The sequence below is a fragment of the Cydia amplana genome, chromosome 19, assembly GCF_948474715.1.
Source record: "Cydia amplana chromosome 19, ilCydAmpl1.1, whole genome shotgun sequence".
NCBI classification, from domain to species: domain Eukaryota; kingdom Metazoa; phylum Arthropoda; class Insecta; order Lepidoptera; family Tortricidae; genus Cydia; species Cydia amplana.
Genome location: NC_086087.1, coordinates 8405506 through 8425182, shown reverse-complemented (window position 1 = coordinate 8425182; position 19677 = coordinate 8405506). Strand labels below are relative to the sequence as shown.

The 19677-nt window shown below is 37.1% G+C and overlaps 4 protein-coding genes across 4 annotated transcripts; 1 reads left to right on the top strand and 3 right to left on the bottom strand.

Moving 5' to 3' along the window:
- Positions 1-439: 439 nt before the first annotated feature.
- On the bottom strand, positions 440-5546 carry LOC134656918 (large ribosomal subunit protein mL44). The gene is made up of 6 exons (XM_063512471.1): positions 5477-5546; positions 5108-5386; positions 3002-3162; positions 2434-2560; positions 1623-1796; positions 440-713 (listed from the first exon to the last, which is right to left on the bottom strand). Exons 1-6 carry the CDS (start codon positions 5544-5546, stop codon positions 556-558), a joined length of 969 nt encoding a protein of 322 aa, XP_063368541.1. The 3' UTR covers positions 440-555.
- Positions 5547-6587: 1041 nt separating this feature from the next.
- On the bottom strand, positions 6588-7196 carry LOC134656721 (DNA-3-methyladenine glycosylase 1-like; the record flags this gene model as incomplete). The annotated part of the gene is made up of 1 exon (XM_063512231.1): positions 6588-7196. A coding segment is annotated over exon 1 (588 nt), but the record flags the coding sequence as incomplete, so codon positions are not given.
- A 1164-nt stretch (positions 7197-8360) lies between these two features.
- LOC134656842 (uncharacterized) lies at positions 8361-9492 on the bottom strand. Its single transcript, XM_063512369.1, has 3 exons — positions 9327-9492; positions 8844-8987; positions 8361-8557 (listed from the first exon to the last, which is right to left on the bottom strand). The coding sequence occupies exons 1-3, from the start codon at positions 9444-9446 to the stop codon at positions 8375-8377; spliced, it is 447 nt and encodes a 148-aa protein (XP_063368439.1). The 5' UTR covers positions 9447-9492; the 3' UTR covers positions 8361-8374.
- Positions 9493-12659: 3167 nt separating this feature from the next.
- On the top strand, positions 12660-17962 carry LOC134657150 (uncharacterized). The gene is made up of 3 exons (XM_063512702.1): positions 12660-12738; positions 13339-13628; positions 17906-17962. Exons 1-3 carry the CDS (start codon positions 12660-12662, stop codon positions 17960-17962), a joined length of 426 nt encoding a protein of 141 aa, XP_063368772.1.
- Positions 17963-19677: the final 1715 nt, after the last annotated feature.

Sequence of the window (19677 nt, the reverse complement as noted above, 5' to 3'; positions counted from 1 at the left end):
TTGGTTGATGAGAGTGATGCAATAGTGTATAAATAACAATTACTAAGTAAGATTGATCTGGGGGATACCGTAAACAATTTTTTGTATAATAGAAGTTATAGTAGCATTATTATAATGACCAATAATTTTAATTTGTATAATTTTTGTTAAATTAATTCAAATTTAAATTTGGATAGAACGCTGGCGTATTGACTATTTTACTTTTCAAACGTTATTCATAGCCAGATAAAATGTGCCAATGTATGTTTTGTAAATTTTAATATATATAATATTTTATTCCTAAGCCAAGATGTTTAATTAAAAAAGCTTGTTTATATGTCTAATTTTATTTATATAAACAATTCTAATTACGCTATTCTTCAAAATACCACATTTAAAATTTGTAACTCCCAATACTAAGGGTATAACCAGACTGCCTACCTATATATGCTATTCTCACCAATAGGGCAGTCTCGGGCCAAAGATAGTTGGGTTTGTAAAAACCACGACCAAACAAATGATAAAAGTGGTATTTAAAAAATAAAGCACTTAATCCTACAGTCCTAGAATGCCATTTCAACTGGCAGCGATCTGGTGTCTGGTCTCCGCGGTGGGCTTGGGTATGCCCTGCAGTTGAAAGTTGATGGGGTTCATGTGGTCCTCGGTACCAAAGACCTTCTTAAGAGCCTCGCGCGCTGCCATCTCTTTGGCGGTGGACACGTTTTCGCCAAAACCTGTGAGGGTATTTCGATAAATTATTTTTTATATATTATAAGAAAGCCTTATTGCCACATGATTCCCAGATAAAAGGAAAATGAATTAACTATTAATGAAATGAAATATATTTATTTTCAGGCAACTATTGGCCCATAGATAAATACTTTAAAACTAGCAGACATATTATGCATTCATTTTGAGTGAAGCTTATTAATTTGTACCAATGACGTTGGCGAGTGCGTGATATTTTTGGATATAACATGGTGGTTTGGATATAACTTTTTATCGCAAATATAAAGTTTACAAATAAGTAGTTTTTAGGGTTCCGTAGCCAAATGGCAAAAAACGGAACCCTTATGGATTCGTCATGTCTGTCTGTATGTCTGTCTGTCCGTCCGTCTGTCTGTCCGTCCGTATGTCACAGCCACTTTTTTCCGAAACTATAAGAACTATAATATTGAAACTTGGTAAGTAGATGTATTTTGTGAACCGCATTAAGATTTTCACACTAAAATAGAAAAAAAAAACAATTAATTTTGGGGGTTCCCCATACTTAGAACTGAAACTAAAAAAAAATTTTTCATCAAACCCATACGTGTGGGGTATCTATGGATAGGTCTTTAAAAATGATATTGAGGTTTCTAATATCATTTTTTTCTAAACTGAATAACTTGCGCGAGAGACACTTCCAAAGTGGTAAAATGTGTCCCCCCCCCCTGGAACTTCTAAAATAAGAGAATGATAAAACTAAAAAAAATATATGATGTATATTACTATGTAAACTTCCACCGAAAATTGGTTTGAACGAGATCTAGTAAGTAGTTTTTTTTTAATACGTCAAAATCTCCTAAATACGGAACCCTTCATGGGCGAGTCCGACTCGCACTTGGCCGCTTTTTAGATATTGCAGGGTCAAATGGCCGTACCTGCTGAAATCATCCTCTTGTCTACATAAAGGCCAACTCTATAGCAAGCTAGTAGAGTGTTCGTGCCGACCTCGCCAATCAGCCGGGGCTCCACCTCAGCCTCCTGATTCTTAAGCAGGCCCGTCAGCATGGCCCAGGGGTCCTCTATATGCCAGTACTCGTTCACGTCTTGACCTAGAAAATGATAAGGAATTATTTGCAAGTTCTAGCAGTAAGATAAATGAAGGCATGATTAATATGAACTTGTCTATCTGTTTTAAATTTTGCTGAAGACTTTCTCTAGGAAATTCTGACGTTAGGAAGGCGCTAGCTTGTGAATGTCCTTTGCACCTCTAGGGTACAGAAAGTGTAAAAATATGGGTGCATACAACTTACTGAAAAATATGACCCATAGTTCTTAATTCGCTGACATAAGAGCTATGAGACATATAGTTGGTCAAACCAAATTGTCAGTAAATAAGAACAACTAAACTATAGTCATCCTTTTCATTTGGGTGCTAGTACTAGTGTAAGACAAAGATGATTCTCTGTCTATGTTTGAAATGAGACAGTCCTTTGACAAACGATATTTTTGAGTGTGATGAGTGCACCCATATTTTAAACTTGACTGTATCTTAAGCCCCGTCTCCATATCGCGCGGCAAACCATCGAACATTGGCGGCAGCCGCGCGCAATGGATACCGGGCTGCCGCGCGAGCCAACTCGATGCGCCCGGTATCCATTGCGCGCGGCTGCCGCGCGAGCCAATGTTCGATGGTTTGCCGCGCGATATGGAGACGGGGCTTCAGAACAACAACAGTATTAAACTGACCTTGCAGTTGCGTGATGACAAAGTCCCTGACAAAGTGTGCGGCTTTCTCTTCCCCGCATGACTGCAGCAGCGCACCCACTATGGCTTTGAATGCTGTGGCTAATGTGTGCTTGTCCACTGGATACTCCTGTAATGCAATGAGGTACAGTTATACGAATTTAGACCTATTGTATTAAACAATGGATTTAATTTCGTGCACACTGATCAGCGCTTAGATATACAAAGATTTAATTTAGTATTGAATTTTTAAAGCTGAAAATTGCATATAAGTACTTAAAATATTGTTGCTTTTGAAGCATAAGAGCGGTTTCGCACTACGTCCGATCCGAATCCGTGAAAATATGATCCGAAGTAGCCGTAGAACTATTTCCATGGTAATTTACGCACTAGATCTGTCAGATTTCTTTCCGAAATCGGATGACGGAGTGCGTAAATTACCATAGAAATAGTACTACGGCTACTTCGTACCATATTTTCACGGATTCGGATCAGACGTAGTGTGAAACCGCTCTAAATGTAAAGCACATATAACCATATACCTGTTTTATTAAATGAAGGTAAAACTTACAGCCGCAAGTATAATGTCCTTGGTGCCCAGATGGAGAGAGACGTTGGCTAGAGTATCTTCACTGGTCAGATGCTGTCTCACTCCCGCAACCCCCTCCAAGGGGAACTTGGGCAGGGCGGCTTCTAAGTACAACTGAATGTAATGTCTGATGAATTTTTCGCCTGGAAGGTAATACATATAAGAATTTTGAATCTGGATTTCTACAATTTCCATCTTTGGTTAAGTTTTTTTAAAACTGCAAATTCACTATGTAATAAAAAAGACATAATTTTACCAATTAATTACTTGTCAGACTCAAGAGTTTCATTACATTGCGTCATTTGATTCGTCAGCTGAATTGCGGTAAATAAAAAAAAAATCGTTTATTCAGATGAAATAAACCCTAACATACATATTTTTTTCTTCTGCCAAACTGCAGGACAGTTTGTTGGCAGAGGGAACTCCCTTAAAACATAGATGGGTAAACTTAGCTAATTGCCTAAATAATTGTTAACAGTACATCTTATTGCTTATGGTGGTGACTTTAATTTAATTTTGTCTAATAGAAACATTTTCATTTTAAATTTAAACATCATATCATACGGTATTTCGTTATACAATTTTGGGATCAAGTACTTCCTACATCTTTTTCCATAATAATTTTTACCACAAGACGGAGCCTCTAACATTTTTTTACTGATTGTTCTCATGAACCTAGGGTGATTTATATAGTTTTTAAATTCATCTTTATTGAACTGCTCTCCTCAATCCTCATGGTATCCTCCTGGTATCCTCAATGGTCCGCAATGTAAGTAAAATCGTATACGAGTTCGCGCGCTGCGCCGTCTAAATGAGCCCTAAAGCACTTAATTTATGCAATACATTAATCTTCCTTGTTGTACCATGATACATAACCAGGGCCGGATTAACCCTAAGGCAGAGTAGGCAACTGCCTATGGGCCCCGCCTCGGCTAGGGGGCCCCGCGCGCGCCAAATAAAAATATTTGTTTCATATGGTCAAAAAAACAAAGTATGGTACCTAATGTCCAATATCAGTTTCTCAGACACATAATCAATGTAAATTATGTTATTTTATAGCTTTTAAAGTACCTATGTAATGTCGAGCACGAATTTCAGGCTCCTGAGGGCCTAAAACCTCATCAATGGAACTTCGGCCCTCCGAGTAACTCTTGTACATGTGACACATATTATTGTTGGGTAACATTTGACGATTGGTTCGTGTCAGAGCGCTGCACGCTGCTTTCTTACAGCTCGATCCTCGGCGTCGCTTTTTAACAAATATCAACATTGATTTCAGAAGCTTGGCCTTTTGCCTCGCATGAAAGCTCACTTTGCTGGTTATAAGTACGCTTTGGGCTTGTTAAGTAAAGTGGAGATTGCTGAGCTCGACCTTCAGCCAAAAGTGAGGCTACCTCAATTTTTGGTTTGTCTTCCAAATAGCCTTTGGTCTCGCTGCGCCAAGCTCGGCCTGCAGTCTCGCTTTTTAATACAATGGACATTTGTTGGCGTCTGTGCTCCAGCTGAGCTTGTCCTGAAGCACGGCTTTGAGCTCGCATGAAAGCTCGCCTCACTAGGGAACTTCGAATTTTTAGGGCCGGCCCGGCCTTTCTAACACGCTCTCACATTTTTTTCCAAAAAAAAACGCGCTCACTTCGCTCGCGTTTTTTGCTGGTCGGGCCTGTACCTATATGGTAGCTTAACTGGACAATGAATACATGGAAAATCATTATTAGTCGTTTAATTTTAATCATGTGGCTCAGCGTATGGTCTTACGGTCAGACAATCGCTGTTCAGCCTCGCAAAATATTTAACTACCTAGCGAAAAACACAACACAACAAACACAAACACATCGCTTGGCTTGTTCGGATCGGCTCAACCGACACCTGAAGGTTGAAATTAAAACCGAAAACTTACTTCCCTATACTGAACATTATGTATGCAGAATTGACTATAAGGGGGCCCCGAGCATTGCACTGCTTAGGGGCCCCCGACACGCTTAATCCGGCCCTGTACATAACATATACAAACCATTGCCTGTGAATCGATAATCTGCTTAATATTTGTCAGAAAATTATTAGTAAAATTATGAATAGAGGAAAATATACCTTCTTCAGCCAATTTTCTATTGTCCTTCATTTCCAATTTGAATTCCATTTCTTTTTGTTTCATTTCCTCTTTGATAACGTAAGACCTGTCAGTGAAAGCCTGGAGTAACAGATCCGAGTCGAAGTCTTCATTTAATCGCTTCCCAAACGCGTATAATTCCGCTTCTAAATTCCACTCAAGGAAAGTGTTTCTGGGGTGTGTTATCTTACCGCCCTGCTTTTTTTCTCTTCGCTTCAGTTCCATCAACGTAGGAGCTACCCATCGGTGAATTTTCTGAGCTAAAAATTTAAAGTTTAATATATAAACAACGATATCAAATTCTGATTAAAAATAGTGTTTTGGTATGCAACTATTTTCTGCCATATTACCTTGTTGTGCTACGGGGTATAATCTTACAGTTCTGGTCAAAACCGGTAAGCAAAGTTTAACGAGTGCCATTTTTTTTACACAATATAAATGTTAAAGAATAAAAGAATTGAGAATACAATTTTTAAAACATTTTTATTCTCACTGATTTGACAGCTTAAAATTTCTAGGTTAGGTTACAGATAACATAAAAAAGAGGATATTGGGATCGGTCCATGTCTACCAACATAACATTTTATTTCCTAAACCAAAAACCTAGTACTCAAATACATAGAAATGACATAGAAGGTATAGCTGGTCAACCAAATCTTGTCCTACGCCTACTGAAAGATACATAAGACTATCCCGTTCTGTCAGTTATCCCCACCACTCATGCCCAATCCAGTTATACTAGTACTGTTCTGTCTCAGCGTGCTGCCTACTGTTCTGCCCTCGTGTGGAGACCCCATTACATTACATGACTTCGATAAATAATGTTCTTTATACTTGGTCAAGCAGATCTTGTCAGTAGAAAAAGGCGGCAAATTTAAAAAATGTAGGCGCGAAGGGATATCGTCCCATAGAAAATTTGAATTTCGCGCCTTTTTTACTGACAAGATTTGCTTGACCAAGTATAGACGTTAGACGGCATTTTACGGGTTATTCCCACTAGTTTCCAGCAAGTTGTTACCAGTGGTAACTACTGGGAATTTTTTTCCCACCTTTTACCACTGGGAAAAATTATTCCTAGTAGTTGCCACTAAACCGAGTTACCATACCAATACAGGGTTACTCCCACTAGTTACCACCAAGTTGTTACTAGTGGTAACTACTGGGATTTTTTTTCCCACCTTTTAACACTGGTAACTACTGGGAAAACCTAGTCCCAGTAGTATTATTATAATAAAAATTCCCAGTAGTTACCACCAACTCGGTTTGGTGGTACAGTGGACAAATAGATTTCATTTCATTTTTATGGAGAACCGGGCTTGCTGCGGACTCTTAAGAAGCCAAACCTACAGGTTTTTCGTCTTCCAGTTCCTTTAAATTAAACAGACAGGATCGCAGCTGCAGCTTGTAGTTTATAGAGATACAGTGCTTGAAATAAAATAAACTTTTTTTGTATTATTTATTTTTAATGCGGCTAACACAATTTAATATATGATCGTCAACAAGCCCACAAGCCTGCATAAATGCATAACAAATGGTTGATCCAATAAACTTGAAGCCTTTAGCTTTCAAAGCTTTGGACATGGCTTTTGAATTTATAGTCTCAGTTGGAATTTCCTTGTGAGTACTCCAGTTATTTATTATTGGTTTATGGTCTACAAAATTCCAAATGAATTCTGAAAAGTTATCTCCTTCCGCTTCCATTTTTAAAAAGCATTGTGCATTGTTTATAACAGATTCTATCTTCCCCTTATGTCTCACAATTCCAGGGTCCTTCAAATATGTTTCAACATCACTAGCTCTTAACTTTGCAATTTTATTTGGATTAAAATTATAAAACAGCTTACGGTAGTGATCACGTTTTTTTAAAACTGTTATCCAAGAAAGACCTGCCTGTTGTCCTTCTAAGCATAGCATTTCAAAGAGTTTTAATTCATCATATTGTGGTTGCCCCCATTCTTCGTCGTGGTACGCGATGTAAATTGGATCTTGATTTAACCAGCCACATCGAATGATCTCTGCACCTGCCTCCGAAGAATTTCTTTCTTTCATTATGTTACCGGTAAAGTTAATAAATCAGTAATCTTAGTAATCGTCTCTTCCATTGATGAAGCGTATCTGATCTCGTAACTAAATATGAAATTCCAACAATGTTATTACCTACTTTTGCACTTATTATTACAAATTAAGTTTAAAAGATAATTAAATTAAATAGGAAAAAATATAAATAAAAGGAAACTTTCAAGCAAACGAATATGTGAAAGTGACAGAACAGAACTGACAGACGTCATAATAAGTTTTTTTTTACATTCACGTATTATCTGAATAAACTAAGACCATAACCCATTCTGCCCTATTACATCACTATAATTTGCACTTTCGTGCTAGTGGCGACGATAGATATATAGTGTGTCAAAGGTCTGTTTGATTTCAAACATAGACAGAGAGAATCATACTATCTTTGTCTTACACTAGTACTAGCACCCAAAAGAAAAGGATGAGTATAGTTTTTTTTGTTCCTTTTTACTGACAAGATTTGGTTGACCCAGTATAGATAGCGAACATGAGACAGAAAGCACACAAAATGATAAAATAAACTGTTATTGGCATGAATCTAGTAGCAGCGAAAGCGCTATTATTGTTTGTCCTTGTCACAGTCTCACATCTTGTTTTATTCCCCACCGTAAATTGACCACCGTGATTGGTCGAATCGCTATTATTGTTTGTCCTTGTCACAGTCTCACATCTTGTTTTATTCCCCACCGTAAATTGACCACCGTGATTGGTCGAATTCATTTGTTGCCCACCATAACAAATAAATTCGATCAATCATAGCGGCGCAATGCGACGCTATGATTGGTCGAATTTATATGTTTTGTCCTTCACGGAGGCACGCATAGACCACTTCTATAGGATGCTACCTTCTATGGTTATTGGGCATTATGGTCAATAACGGTTTTATTTTTGTACAGCCACCATACGGGATTGTTACGCCATTTAGGGTCCTAACTATACTTGGTCAACCAGATCTTGACAGTAGAAAAAGGCGGCAAATTTGAAAAATGTAGGCGCGAAAGGATATCGTCCCATAGAAAATTTATATTTCGCGCCTTGTTTTACGGACAAGATTTGGTTGACTAGCTATAAATTGGTTGTTACTTACGCTAATGGAATGTCCAATTTAGCTAGAGCCCTAATGGCGTAACAATCACGGAGCGTGACCTGGTGACTACAAGAAAATTGCATGGCGATTAGGAATTTTCCTTATTGTCCACACTCTCAGCTTTAACAATCTGCATGTGGATATCGAGGCACATGATCGTGGCGGTGGGCACGGCGATCTGCCAGCTGATTATCACGGAGCCGTACCAGATCTTCTGCACCACCATGTGAAGGACTGCATCCAAGTTCAGATTGTCAAACTCTGCAGTCAACTGATAAATAAAAATTAACTAATGGAGTTTCGACGATCAGTGGTGTCTAATTAGTCAGTCATATTATTTGAAAATCGCATGAAAGGTCATAAAAAACCCCTAGCTATAGGACCGATGAGTTGAATATTTGTACACATTATGCATGTAAGACGTGTAAAGTAAGTAAATCAACAATTTTTAAGGACGGGAGCCACTTCTGGTGGATATTAATAGAAGTAAATATAAAAATTTTGAAAACTACCTACACAGTCTATCTACCTAAGTAAAAATTAAGCAAACACCCTACCGGTTTCATCGTGCACTTCCGACTATTGTAGGTTATGCCAATTGTTTTCAGCACTATCTGTATGATCGAATTATGGCAATTCTGGTTCTTTATCTCGAAAATTTTTATTTTTCCTTGGTCTAAGTAGAACGTTTGAACGCGGAACTGTAAAAGAAACGTAAAAGGGTAATTTTGCCGGATATTTTCTGTTATAATTTATAATGATGCTAAGATGTTAAGCCGCGACCTTGGTATGGTGCGGTAGTGTGTTATGGCTATAACAACCGAAAGAAGAAAGTGCCCCTCTCAGCTAGGGTTACCAGATCCAAATTTGGAATTTCCTGACAAAATTCCTGATGTCTACTGTCTACAGTGAGGAAAAAGAGAATAGTCAGAATAGTCGTGGAATGTATGGGGCCCAATACATTCCACGATTCTTCTCCAACTCTTCTCTTTCCGAAAAGACTCTACCAAACTTAGCTTCAAAACTTGTTCAAATCTAACCTTGACATTCTTTATTTCCTTCTGACTGACGACGGTGCCGCGGAGGACTTTGCCGTTGAGGACTGTGACGTTGGTGTGGAACCAAGGCTGCTCCTTAATGCAGTTTGAGGTGTTGTACATTATCAAATTGTATGGACCCTGGAATACAAATATGAGCTTTTTAGTGAAAGCTATCTATGATTGACCTTTTGTTAAGATTTTTAGCCTGCATGACTAGCTAATAACATGTTATGTAGAACAACGCTAGTAAGTGGTACCTACTTGACTGATAAAAATACCTACCTATGTAGGTACATGTAGTGTGACTTTTGGAGAGCTAGCCACGGAAATAGGTATGCAATTTATAGAGCAACGAAATCCTTCTAGTTAGTGTGCCTTACTACCATTATTAATTAATCCGGTCGCCTGGCAGCAGTTCAGCGGTGGGTGTGAGAGTGGTTGGGCAACAAAGGGGTCGTAAAATCAATCGAAGGTGTGCAATAGAGCTCTGTGTTTGGTGTGATATAATAGCTAATTATGTATTTAATTCAAATATAACAATGCCAGGCGTTTTATTTGGGGGAAAAGTAGTGCCAGGTGATGAAAGTACACAAACCACTTGAGCGCCTGCATGAAGATCACGTGCAATTTGCACCTATTTATTATTTATTCTGTGACAGAGTACAAAAAGTGAAGACATATACGTGATATACGTAAAGCAATTGTGAGTCAGATGCAATTTGCTCATGGTCTTCCTGCAGGCGCTCAAGTGGTTTGTGTACTTTCATCACCTGGCACTACTTTTCCTCCAAATAAAACGCCTGGCATTGTTATATTTGAATTAAATACACAATTAGCTATTATATCACACCAAACACAGAGCTCTATAAATTGCATACCTTCGATTGATTTTACAACCCCTTTGTTGCCCAACCACTCTCACACCCACCGCTGAACTGCTGCCAGGCGACCGGATTAATTAATAATGATAGTATGGCACACTAACTAGAGGGATTTCGTTGCTCTATAAATTGCATACATTTTTCCGTGGCTAGCTCTTAGACCATAATTATACTCACCTCATCTATGGTGAAAGATCGGCATATGACCTCACCAAGTCCAAATGCGGCAATAATTATACCAATAAAATGCAACTGCATTGTGTTATCGATGATTTCACACTTCTTCTTGAAATGCCAACCATACGATACTGTTTCACTTCAAATAAACAAATTAAGTACCTACCTACAGTATCGTAAGTACCTACATTCATCATCATTATTTTTACATTAAATGGAAAACAAATTAATATCTATTGAGTTTTAAAGTTGTGTATAAAATAATACATATAATTAATTCGCTAACGAAACCTGACAAATAAGTATGTGTTTCTGTTTGGGGATCTCATTTTATTTTAAATAATTTAAAGTTAAAGAAATAAATAAGTTTTTTTTACAACATTTATTTATCTGACAATAATTGGTAATAATAAAAGTTATTTAAAAAATAGGCGAATATTATATTGACGAATTGGTCAAACCAAATTGTCAGTAAATAAGAACAAAGAAAACTATACTCATCCTTTTCTTTTGAGTGCTAGTAGTAGTGTAAGACAAAGACAGTATGATTCTCTCTATGTTTGAAATGAGACAGTCCTTTGACAAACTATATATACCTACTTAAATTAGTTCTTTAAGTAGGTACACTCGGTACCTATAAAATAGTTATTGGCCACTACATAGGTAGTATTATAATTAATTGGCCACTTTATGATTTGTTAGGAATGGCCAGTTACTACATTAGTAACTGGCCACTCCTAACAAATCAGAAAGTGGTCACCACCACTACATAGTGGCCATAACCAAAGAGAATATAACCACTATGGCCATAACTACCTACAGCAGTCACCCTATGTACGGAACGCTTTGTATTGGCCGCGAGTTCGATTCGCACAAACAGACGGACGGACATCGGGGGTGGACGACACCGTCAGCAAATTTCACCTTAAACAATTTTTTTTACATTAGATTATATCTAATTTAAGTTACTTTTAATCTCGTTTTAATACAAATACATTACAGCAAATCGCGTACTATTTTAGGATTATTATTTACGAGGTCATACTGCCAGTACATTGCTGGGAAAAGCCTATCCCTATCCCGTGAAGTCTCCAACCTGGTTGGAGACTTCACCTAATTGGTCGAATTACCTGACACCCTGTATAACTGAATTTAGTTTCATTAGAATTCCATCTACGTACAGTAGGTACCTATACTAAATTTCATGACATTTTTTATCTAATCTAAATAATATTATATTTCATTCTTAATTTACTTGTGGAGCGGTAATCTGTCACGAATCTAATGTAAGCTACCTAATCCTTAGCTATCGAAGTGCCAGCCAATTCACCGGCAATTAACAGAATAGGTACATTATAGTATCACAGACTAGTAAATAATAAAAACTGCTGGTCTCTAAGATACCATTGAATAGAATGTAGATGATATCTCATCACGTAGGTGGTTAGGTGACGTAGGTAGCACACCACAGGTAGGTAGGTGGTAGGTGACCACAGATAGTGTCATATAGCTCTGCGCTTAGGCATCTACAGACCTTGCAACAAATAGCACGCAATTTTAGGTGATTGCCATCTAAACAGGACAACGATTTCAATCGATCGATCAAATGCCGTAATGAATTGATTGCAATAAATCTCATGCGATTATCGGTGACATTTGTAGAGGCCATTAAAACCCACGTATTAAGTTACTCGTGGTTGCTCGTGGACAAAAATCGACACCAGTAGAAGAATGAAGGGGGCATATGTAGGTATTAGGTAGTTAGGTACATTCAGTTGAAAAATTATCTAGGTAGGGATGTCCTCTGGAGAGCTGGAGGGTGACATATGAAATTATATGTAGTCAGACGTTTCGACGCCTCCCTCCTAATCTTCCCGCATGGAAGTTATCATGTAGTTGTGGAACGTGTTACTCCTCAGCTGACTGTTCCACACAACGTTTGTAAGTACTTAGTCTACCTACAAACATTGAATGGAGATTGCCAGTGCTTATTATTTACTAGCCTCTGTCAGCAATAAATATCAGATAAATGTGACGTTTTCAACCAAAAGGTAAGGCACCACATTGTCGGTTGTCGATAAGGTTGAATTTGAAATTGAAGCTACATGGAAATAGCGCCTTATTGACAACCAACAATAAAGCACCCTTTTGGTTGTAAATGGCACAAATATAGATTAAAACTAATTATAGATTAAAACTAATATAAAACCCACGGTTTTCTTGTGAATTGGAGATTGTTAAGGTTTTCTGTACGTGTGAGACGGTCGCTATCACTATGTCGTTCTTTGGGAAGCAGTTTAAGAAAGTTAAGGCTGAAAATGCAGCGGAGGATTCGGAGGTCATCAGAAAGCTAAGTGAGTGGAAAAGCTATACAACGAGTAATACCAACTACTGAAAAACGATTTAAGCCATATTTTAGATCACTGTAATATGTATTATTAATTTTAATCTTAAGGATTTTTTAATTTTGATAAAGATTCGCCTGTTTCGTCAATTAAATTAAAAATGATGTACCTTAATTATAACATAAAAAAAACTTATTTGACTTTAAGTGTATGTATTTCAGCTCGTCCGCCTTTGGGTTTCCGCGATTCTCCGACTTTCATAATTATGTGTAGGTACTTAGGTACGAAATTTCAACTCAGTCGGTCACAGTTTGGGAGCAAATTGGCTGTGACAGACGGACACAGATGCAGGAGTGAGCCTATAAGGGTTACTTTTTTACTTTTTACGTTACGGAACCCTAAAAAATGCTCAGGAAAACCCAAAGCGGAAACAGTCGAGAACATTTTCATAGAAAATTACTAAGGTTTCCTTTCTTCTTCCTTGTCGTAACCTCATGGCTGAGGGACGTGATGATTGTGGGCACTCTTCACCAGTGCCTGTAGCCTGTAGTAGCCTAGTAGTGTGGCGTTTGTCACTGACGTTTTCTAAGGTTTCCTTTAACATTCCAGATCTATCTGAACAAACCGCGGCCCTCCTCACCAATCCTGACACCATTTCCACCTACTCCAAAAACGCCGACGGTACCCTCCAGTACGTGGTCAAAAGTGGCTCCGGCGCCATCATTCTTGACCAGAAGATCATCCTTGCAGAACATAGAGATTTCAAAAGCCCTGATGGCAAGATGGACACTAATGTGAAGTTTGTGTTAGACGGAGATGTACTAAAATCGCATTACCATTTGCCAAATGGCAGTGTTGTGCATATGAACAGACATTTTGACGCCAACGGCATGAGAATGGTAAGTTAAAAATAAAAATCTTTATTTATAGTTCGTTTTTTTTAGCATTAGAAATAAGGTAAACAATCTTGATGTGTCTTTTACTTGAAAAACACATTTTTAAAATAAGTTACGGTAAATATGTAACAATTATGACTCTAATACGATCTTTTATAGTCTTCTGCTTTCATTAGTAATAGTTATTGATTTTTAAAAAGTGTTTTTCAATTAAAAGACATGTCAAGATCGCTTACCTTCTTTCAAGTTCTTTCTAATGCTAAAAAAAACGAACTATAGCATCATGTACGCACAACTGCTTACAAATAATAAAAGATACAAGATGATAATGAGCTATTAAAGTACCTATTCCGCAAGAATATAAAGGCGTAAAACAAATTAGATTCCTTTCATTCTTAATAATGAGGCAGGATTATAATATCTCTATATGTAGTTTTTGGGGCATTTCACGTGAAGCGGACAGGGTAAAATGGTTGAGGTTTCCGATTTCGGTTATATTCGAGTATGTTACACATGTATGAGTTCTCGACACAACCACAAAATATTTTTACAATTGGAAGCCTATTTCATAAATTATGGGTCTTAGAAGATTTGACTTAAGGCGAGATTTACACTTCTTTAAATGTCACGACTCAGTTAGAGGAAGTATAGTGAACCAAACTAACTGCTACATTTAATTAACCCTTAAATTGCCTTTATTACCTCATATTTCAATTTCGTTTATAACTTTTTTTTTATGAAAAAAAAGTGTAAAATATATTTTATTTTACTTTTTTACAAAGTTCGCATTTTTTGAAAAATTTTTTTGCTTGTTATTTTGAAAGCCTATATTATGTTTATACTCTACGCATAATTTCATAGTGGGCCGCAAAGTAGTTTAGGAGCTATACGAATAACAATACCAAAGTGCGGGGTCAGCCCCATAGTAGCACCACTCCGTCCATAGTTACGACGACACATTTTCGTTTCAGATACATTTTAAATACTGTTATTAATGGTTGTGTCTGATTAATTCCGTGATTTCCCACTAGTTACCACCAAATTGTCACCAGTGGTAACAACTGGGATTTTTTCCCCACCTGTTCCCACTGGAAACAATTGAAAAAAAATCCTAGTACTAAAATACTAGTGGCATTTTTTCTCAGGGGTCACCCATTAATAAAATTTCGTCACACGTTTAGGGGGAGAGAGAGGTCAAGAAATGTGGCATGTTGTGACTTTGTGACGTCACTTAAACTTCACCTGTAACCGTAACATTGTTTTCATTTTTGTGTACCAATTATTCTAGCTATTTTAATTAGTATTGAACACTATAAAAGTTGGTGGTAACTACTGAGGGGGGTCATCCATAAATTACGTCACAACACCCCCCCCCCTGCGTGTCACATTTGACAACCCTAACCCTCTTCCCCATAGTGTGACGTCACATATTTTGCAATTTTGTTTTCAACTAAATCAGGAATTCGAATTACTTAGGCATTATTATTTTAGTATTAGATAGTTTATGACACGAAACGGATTAGGAATAAAAATATAATGCAGAAAAATTATGTTTCATTACAAAAACCTATATTATCTAACTATACAGCGAATACTCAAAAATGAAAACAATGTTACGGTTACAGGTGAAGTTTAAGTGACGTCACAAAGTCACAACATGCCACATTTCTTGACCTCTCTCTCCCCCTAAACGTGTGACGAATTTTTATTAATGGGTGACCCCTGAGAAAAAATGCCACTAGTATTTTAGTACTAGGATTTTTTTTTCAATTGTTTCCAGTGGGAACAGGTGGGGAAAAAATCCCAGTTATTACCACTGGTGACAATTTGGTGGTAACTAGTGGGAAATCACGGAATTAATCAGACACAACCATTAATAACAGTATTTAAAATGTATCTAAAACGAAAATGTGTCGTCGTAACTATGGACGGAGTGATGCTACTATGGGGCTGACCCCGCACTTTGGTATTGTTATTCGTATAGCTCCTAAACTACTTTGCGGCCCACTATGAAATTTTGCGTAGAGTATAAACATAATATAGGCTTTCAAAATAACAAGCAAAAAAATTTTTTCAAAAATGCGAACTTTGTAAAAAAGTAAAAAAAAAAATATATTTTACACTTTTTTCATAAAAAAAAAGTTATAAACGAAATCGAAATATGAGGTAATAAAGGCAATTTAAGGGTTAATTAAATGTAGCAGTTAGTTTGGTTCACTATACTTCCTCTAACTGAGTCGTGACGTTTAAAGAAGTGTAATCTCGCCTTAAGTCAAATCTTCTAAGACCCATAATTTATGAAATAGGCTTCCAATTGTAAAAATATTTTGTGGTTGTGTCGAGAACTCATACATGTGTAACATACTCGAATATAACCGAAATCGGAAACCTCAACCATTTTACCCTGTCCGCTTCACGTGAAATGCCCCATTCTTTTATTATTAGATGATAATTAGTTAAATTAGTTCCTGTAAGCGTATCGAGGGTTAACCTCTATAATTAACTGCAATAAACTTTAATGTTAGCTAGGAACAAAACATTATCGAATGACGAAAAAACCTTAGAGTGCTCACTCCGTACACATGTATATAAAAACCCATTTATAATACGTGTTAAGCGACGAGCTTTGCCAAATATGATTTTTTATTGAGATAAAGTTCAATAAATATTTACTTTTATTTTAAGCGAGTTTTAAACTTATCAATAATAAGTACGTTTTACCATGCCTCTCATACAACTGCGGACTGGGGCCTGCGTTTGTAAGGAGAAAAAGCCTCTTAACACATCCACAGCTAAAAACCCGCTAGGTGGATTCATTTTGTACTGGAAATGGGGCGCTTGGCGCTGAAAGTGTTAACGGATGTACGGCAGACCACCTTACTCGTACGACATGAACGAACGTGTGCGGTGCGCCGACCGCACCAAGGTTGCGGTCCGTTGCGGCCATCTGTAACGATAACGGCGTTACAATCCGTCAATTTGATATAAATGTCATTTACCTACTCATTTCCTATCGTAATACTTTTATCGCAATATTTATTGGTAGATAAGTTTACTGGTACAGTACAGCCTGGTACATAATTATGGTTAGTTATATCTATAACGTTCATCATAAAAACGCGTGATAGCGTGATTAGATAAATTCGTTATACCTACCTTATTTAACGACGATAGTGTGACTACGTGACTAATTATAGCGTGACTTGTTTTGAGATTTTAAAATATCAATAGATATTCCAGATATATCGATATATAGATAGCCTTTCGAATATCAATAGATATCTTCAGATATCAATTTTGAGCAAAAATAAAGAAATTCAAGATGGCGGCTGTTTGTTCCAATTTTGAATACCTACCAATAGATTCATTTTAAAAGGCCTTTTAGATCAACAGTTCTCAATTTTTGTCATATGCATGATCAGATCAATGAATTCAAAAAAGGAAAAAATCAAAGTGGGCGAGCTTTGTCCATTATTGACCCTTGTTTTGTATTAGGTACGTCCTTCCGTACACATTTTATATGTCTCCCAAACACTCCCAAAACGTCAATTTTCCTGCGTACCCACTACATGTCACTACCCACCACAATTGACCAGTCAACACTGTCAACAGTCCACCTATCCTACCTATGTACCTACAGCATGGTCACTATGGACACGCATACTTTCTGGCTAACGAGTTGACCAGTATAGCAAGAGCCCTCACAAATAGCTTTTGCGCCTTTCTAAGCTCTTCTAGATCCATAACCCTTTGATCGAGCCTGCTCATTATAATGAATAAAATATAACTAATTTGATAATTTCATTTGAATTAGCACAAAATTTATTTTAAACTATCCTCTGATAGTTTTGTTTAAAAATATTGAAATGCCGGGACGTGCCCCTAACAAGCCGTGTTCGTGGTGTGTTCCATACAAGTTGAATGTAAAAGTCGTAACACATTACGGCACCGCACCGCGATCTTGGCTTTGGTGCACCGCACCCATAAGTGAGAGCGAGAAAGAGATAGTGAGAGCGAGAAACAAATATCTCTTTCTCGCTCTCACTTATGGGTGCGGCGCACCGTGACCTTGAACGGTGCGGTAATGTGTTACCGCTATAAGAACTGCGATTTGCTTCGCTGGCACGTACGATAATTTATTGCACATGATAATCTCTTTCATTTGATAAATTTTAAAGTTGAAGATTAAAAAGCGTTTCACTCAAATCAAGGTTGACTCAAATTTCTACAAAAACTTGTTCACAGAATACGTTACTAATAAGAGTTTTGGCTTGTTTCAGGAAATATACGTAAAAGGTGTCGACGAAAAAGCTACAATTTATTACGAGGTTGTTTAATAAATTAATAATTTTAATGTTTAATTATTTTATCCGGTTCGAAAGACCATGTTCAAGGTCTGATGGACTTATAGCAAATTTTTATATTTTCTCTGTCAAAAACTGACTTATGTTTGCTATTCTTTCAATTCCAATAAACTATGATTATTGGGTAATTAATTAATATTTATTGATCCTGAGTTATAAGTTCCACCAATCTTTGAATTTATTTTGATTTAATAAAGTTAAGTTTCGCATAACAAAGTATATACATTTATATCCCTTATTTTTTACCTTGTCAGCTTGTTATTGACTAGTCTTTTACTTAAATGTGTAGATGGTTTTCATTATTAGTGACTTAATTTATAAATTGAACATGGATTTTTATCAATAGATAAGATAAGGCGAATCATACACTGAGCGCGGCCTGTCGCTAGGGGCCGGGCTGGTGGCGGGCTAGCGGCATATTATTATTTATTAAAAAAACTGGCAAAGAGCCGACATGCTCTTGGCCGGTTTTTTTGCTTAGTGAAGGGTTCCGTAGTTACATTTGCAGAACATATACAAGAAGGGAAAACTTTTAGCAAAAACTCAAAAACGGCGCAACCGCTATAGTTTTCATTGAAAGTTTATTTACTTGCATTTTTTCATAATTTTTGGACCCATGGTTCAAAAGTTAGAGGAGAGACACATTTTTTTTTCTTTCGGAGTTAATATTTTCGATAATATTATTCTTATCAAAAAATAGTTTATTAAGATCCTTAGGCCCTACTCATTTTGAAAGACATATACAACGACCCACATTATAGGATTAAAGTGAAAAAAAAAAAACAAAAGGGTGTAGCAGGATAGCCTTTGAAAAATTGCCCCCGAGCGCTTTTGGTTCGAAACTATAACCAAACGATGCCTTTTAAGAAGATAATACTCTGCACAAAGTTTCAACCCCCTCCGACACCCTGGGGGTCCACAATACCCGATAAACCCCAAAACTATTTTATTTTTTTCCTCCAAATCTATGGGACGGATGTATCCCCAATTTTGCTTAAATATTATTGGAACTAAAGGCCATTGTTGGAAAAAATTATAGCTCTCTATCTCATCCCATTGTAAAAAAAAAAACAACTACGCTAGGACATGTCCGCACATGATAAGTGTGGTGTTCAAAGGTGCCCTAGCCTAGCGGACTACATATTTTTAGGGTAGTGACCTAATTTTTTTTTTCACTTTCATCATCATCATCATCATCATCGTCATCGTGACCCGTCGGAATCTCGGAATGTACGAAGGCTGATAATGATAAAGGTTGAAGGTTGGCCTGTAGCCACGCGCGCCTTTGGTGAATAAAGGGGTAAAGAAAAACCATAGTTTACTGTCGTTCAATGGTGTCATTAATTACTTAGGTACCACCTAAATAATATCTCGAAAATAATGAAAATCTAATTCTATAAAAGTACTTTATTTTATTGTCTTTAGACTATGGCTTTGAGAACAGTCTTCTGCTTAATAAATAATTCTTATAATATAACTTACGTCATATACTTAAGGTAAACGTACTAGTGCTCGACATGCTAATGCCTAATTTAATAGATGACACCCTGCTGTCACCTCTATTAACAATGACTTAAGTTTTACAAGATGACATGTACTGGTACCGCGTCGAGCACCAGTACGTTTACCTTACTCAGTTGCACACGCTTTTCAGTAGTACAGCTAGTATACGATGGACTCGCTAAGTA

Bases quoted from the DNA above. Each gene is read 5' to 3' on its own strand.
- LOC134656918 (XM_063512471.1), bottom strand. From the start codon at position 5,546: ATGGCACTCGTTAAACTTTGCTTACCGGTTTTGACCAGAACTGTAAGA. The intron at 3,163-5,107 runs GTATATTTTCCT...ATTACCTTCCAG, and splicing joins TAGAAAATTGGCTGAAGAAG to GCGAAAAATTCATCAGACAT. The intron at 1,797-2,433 runs GTCAGTTTAATA...ATCATTTTCTAG, and splicing joins TGTCATCACGCAACTGCAAG to GTCAAGACGTGAACGAGTAC.
- LOC134656842 (XM_063512369.1), bottom strand. From the start codon at position 9,446: ATGTACAACACCTCAAACTGCATTAAGGAGCAGCCTTGGTTCCACACC. The intron at 8,988-9,326 runs GTTAGATTTGAA...TTTCTTTTACAG, and splicing joins AGGAAATAAAGAATGTCAAG to TTCCGCGTTCAAACGTTCTA. The intron at 8,558-8,843 runs GTAGGGTGTTTG...TTTATTTATCAG, and splicing joins GGAAGTGCACGATGAAACCG to TTGACTGCAGAGTTTGACAA.
- LOC134657150 (XM_063512702.1), top strand. From the start codon at position 12,660: ATGTCGTTCTTTGGGAAGCAGTTTAAGAAAGTTAAGGCTGAAAATGCA. The intron at 12,739-13,338 runs GTGAGTGGAAAA...TTAACATTCCAG, and splicing joins GGAGGTCATCAGAAAGCTAA to ATCTATCTGAACAAACCGCG. The intron at 13,629-17,905 runs GTAAGTTAAAAA...GGCTTGTTTCAG, and splicing joins ACGCCAACGGCATGAGAATG to GAAATATACGTAAAAGGTGT.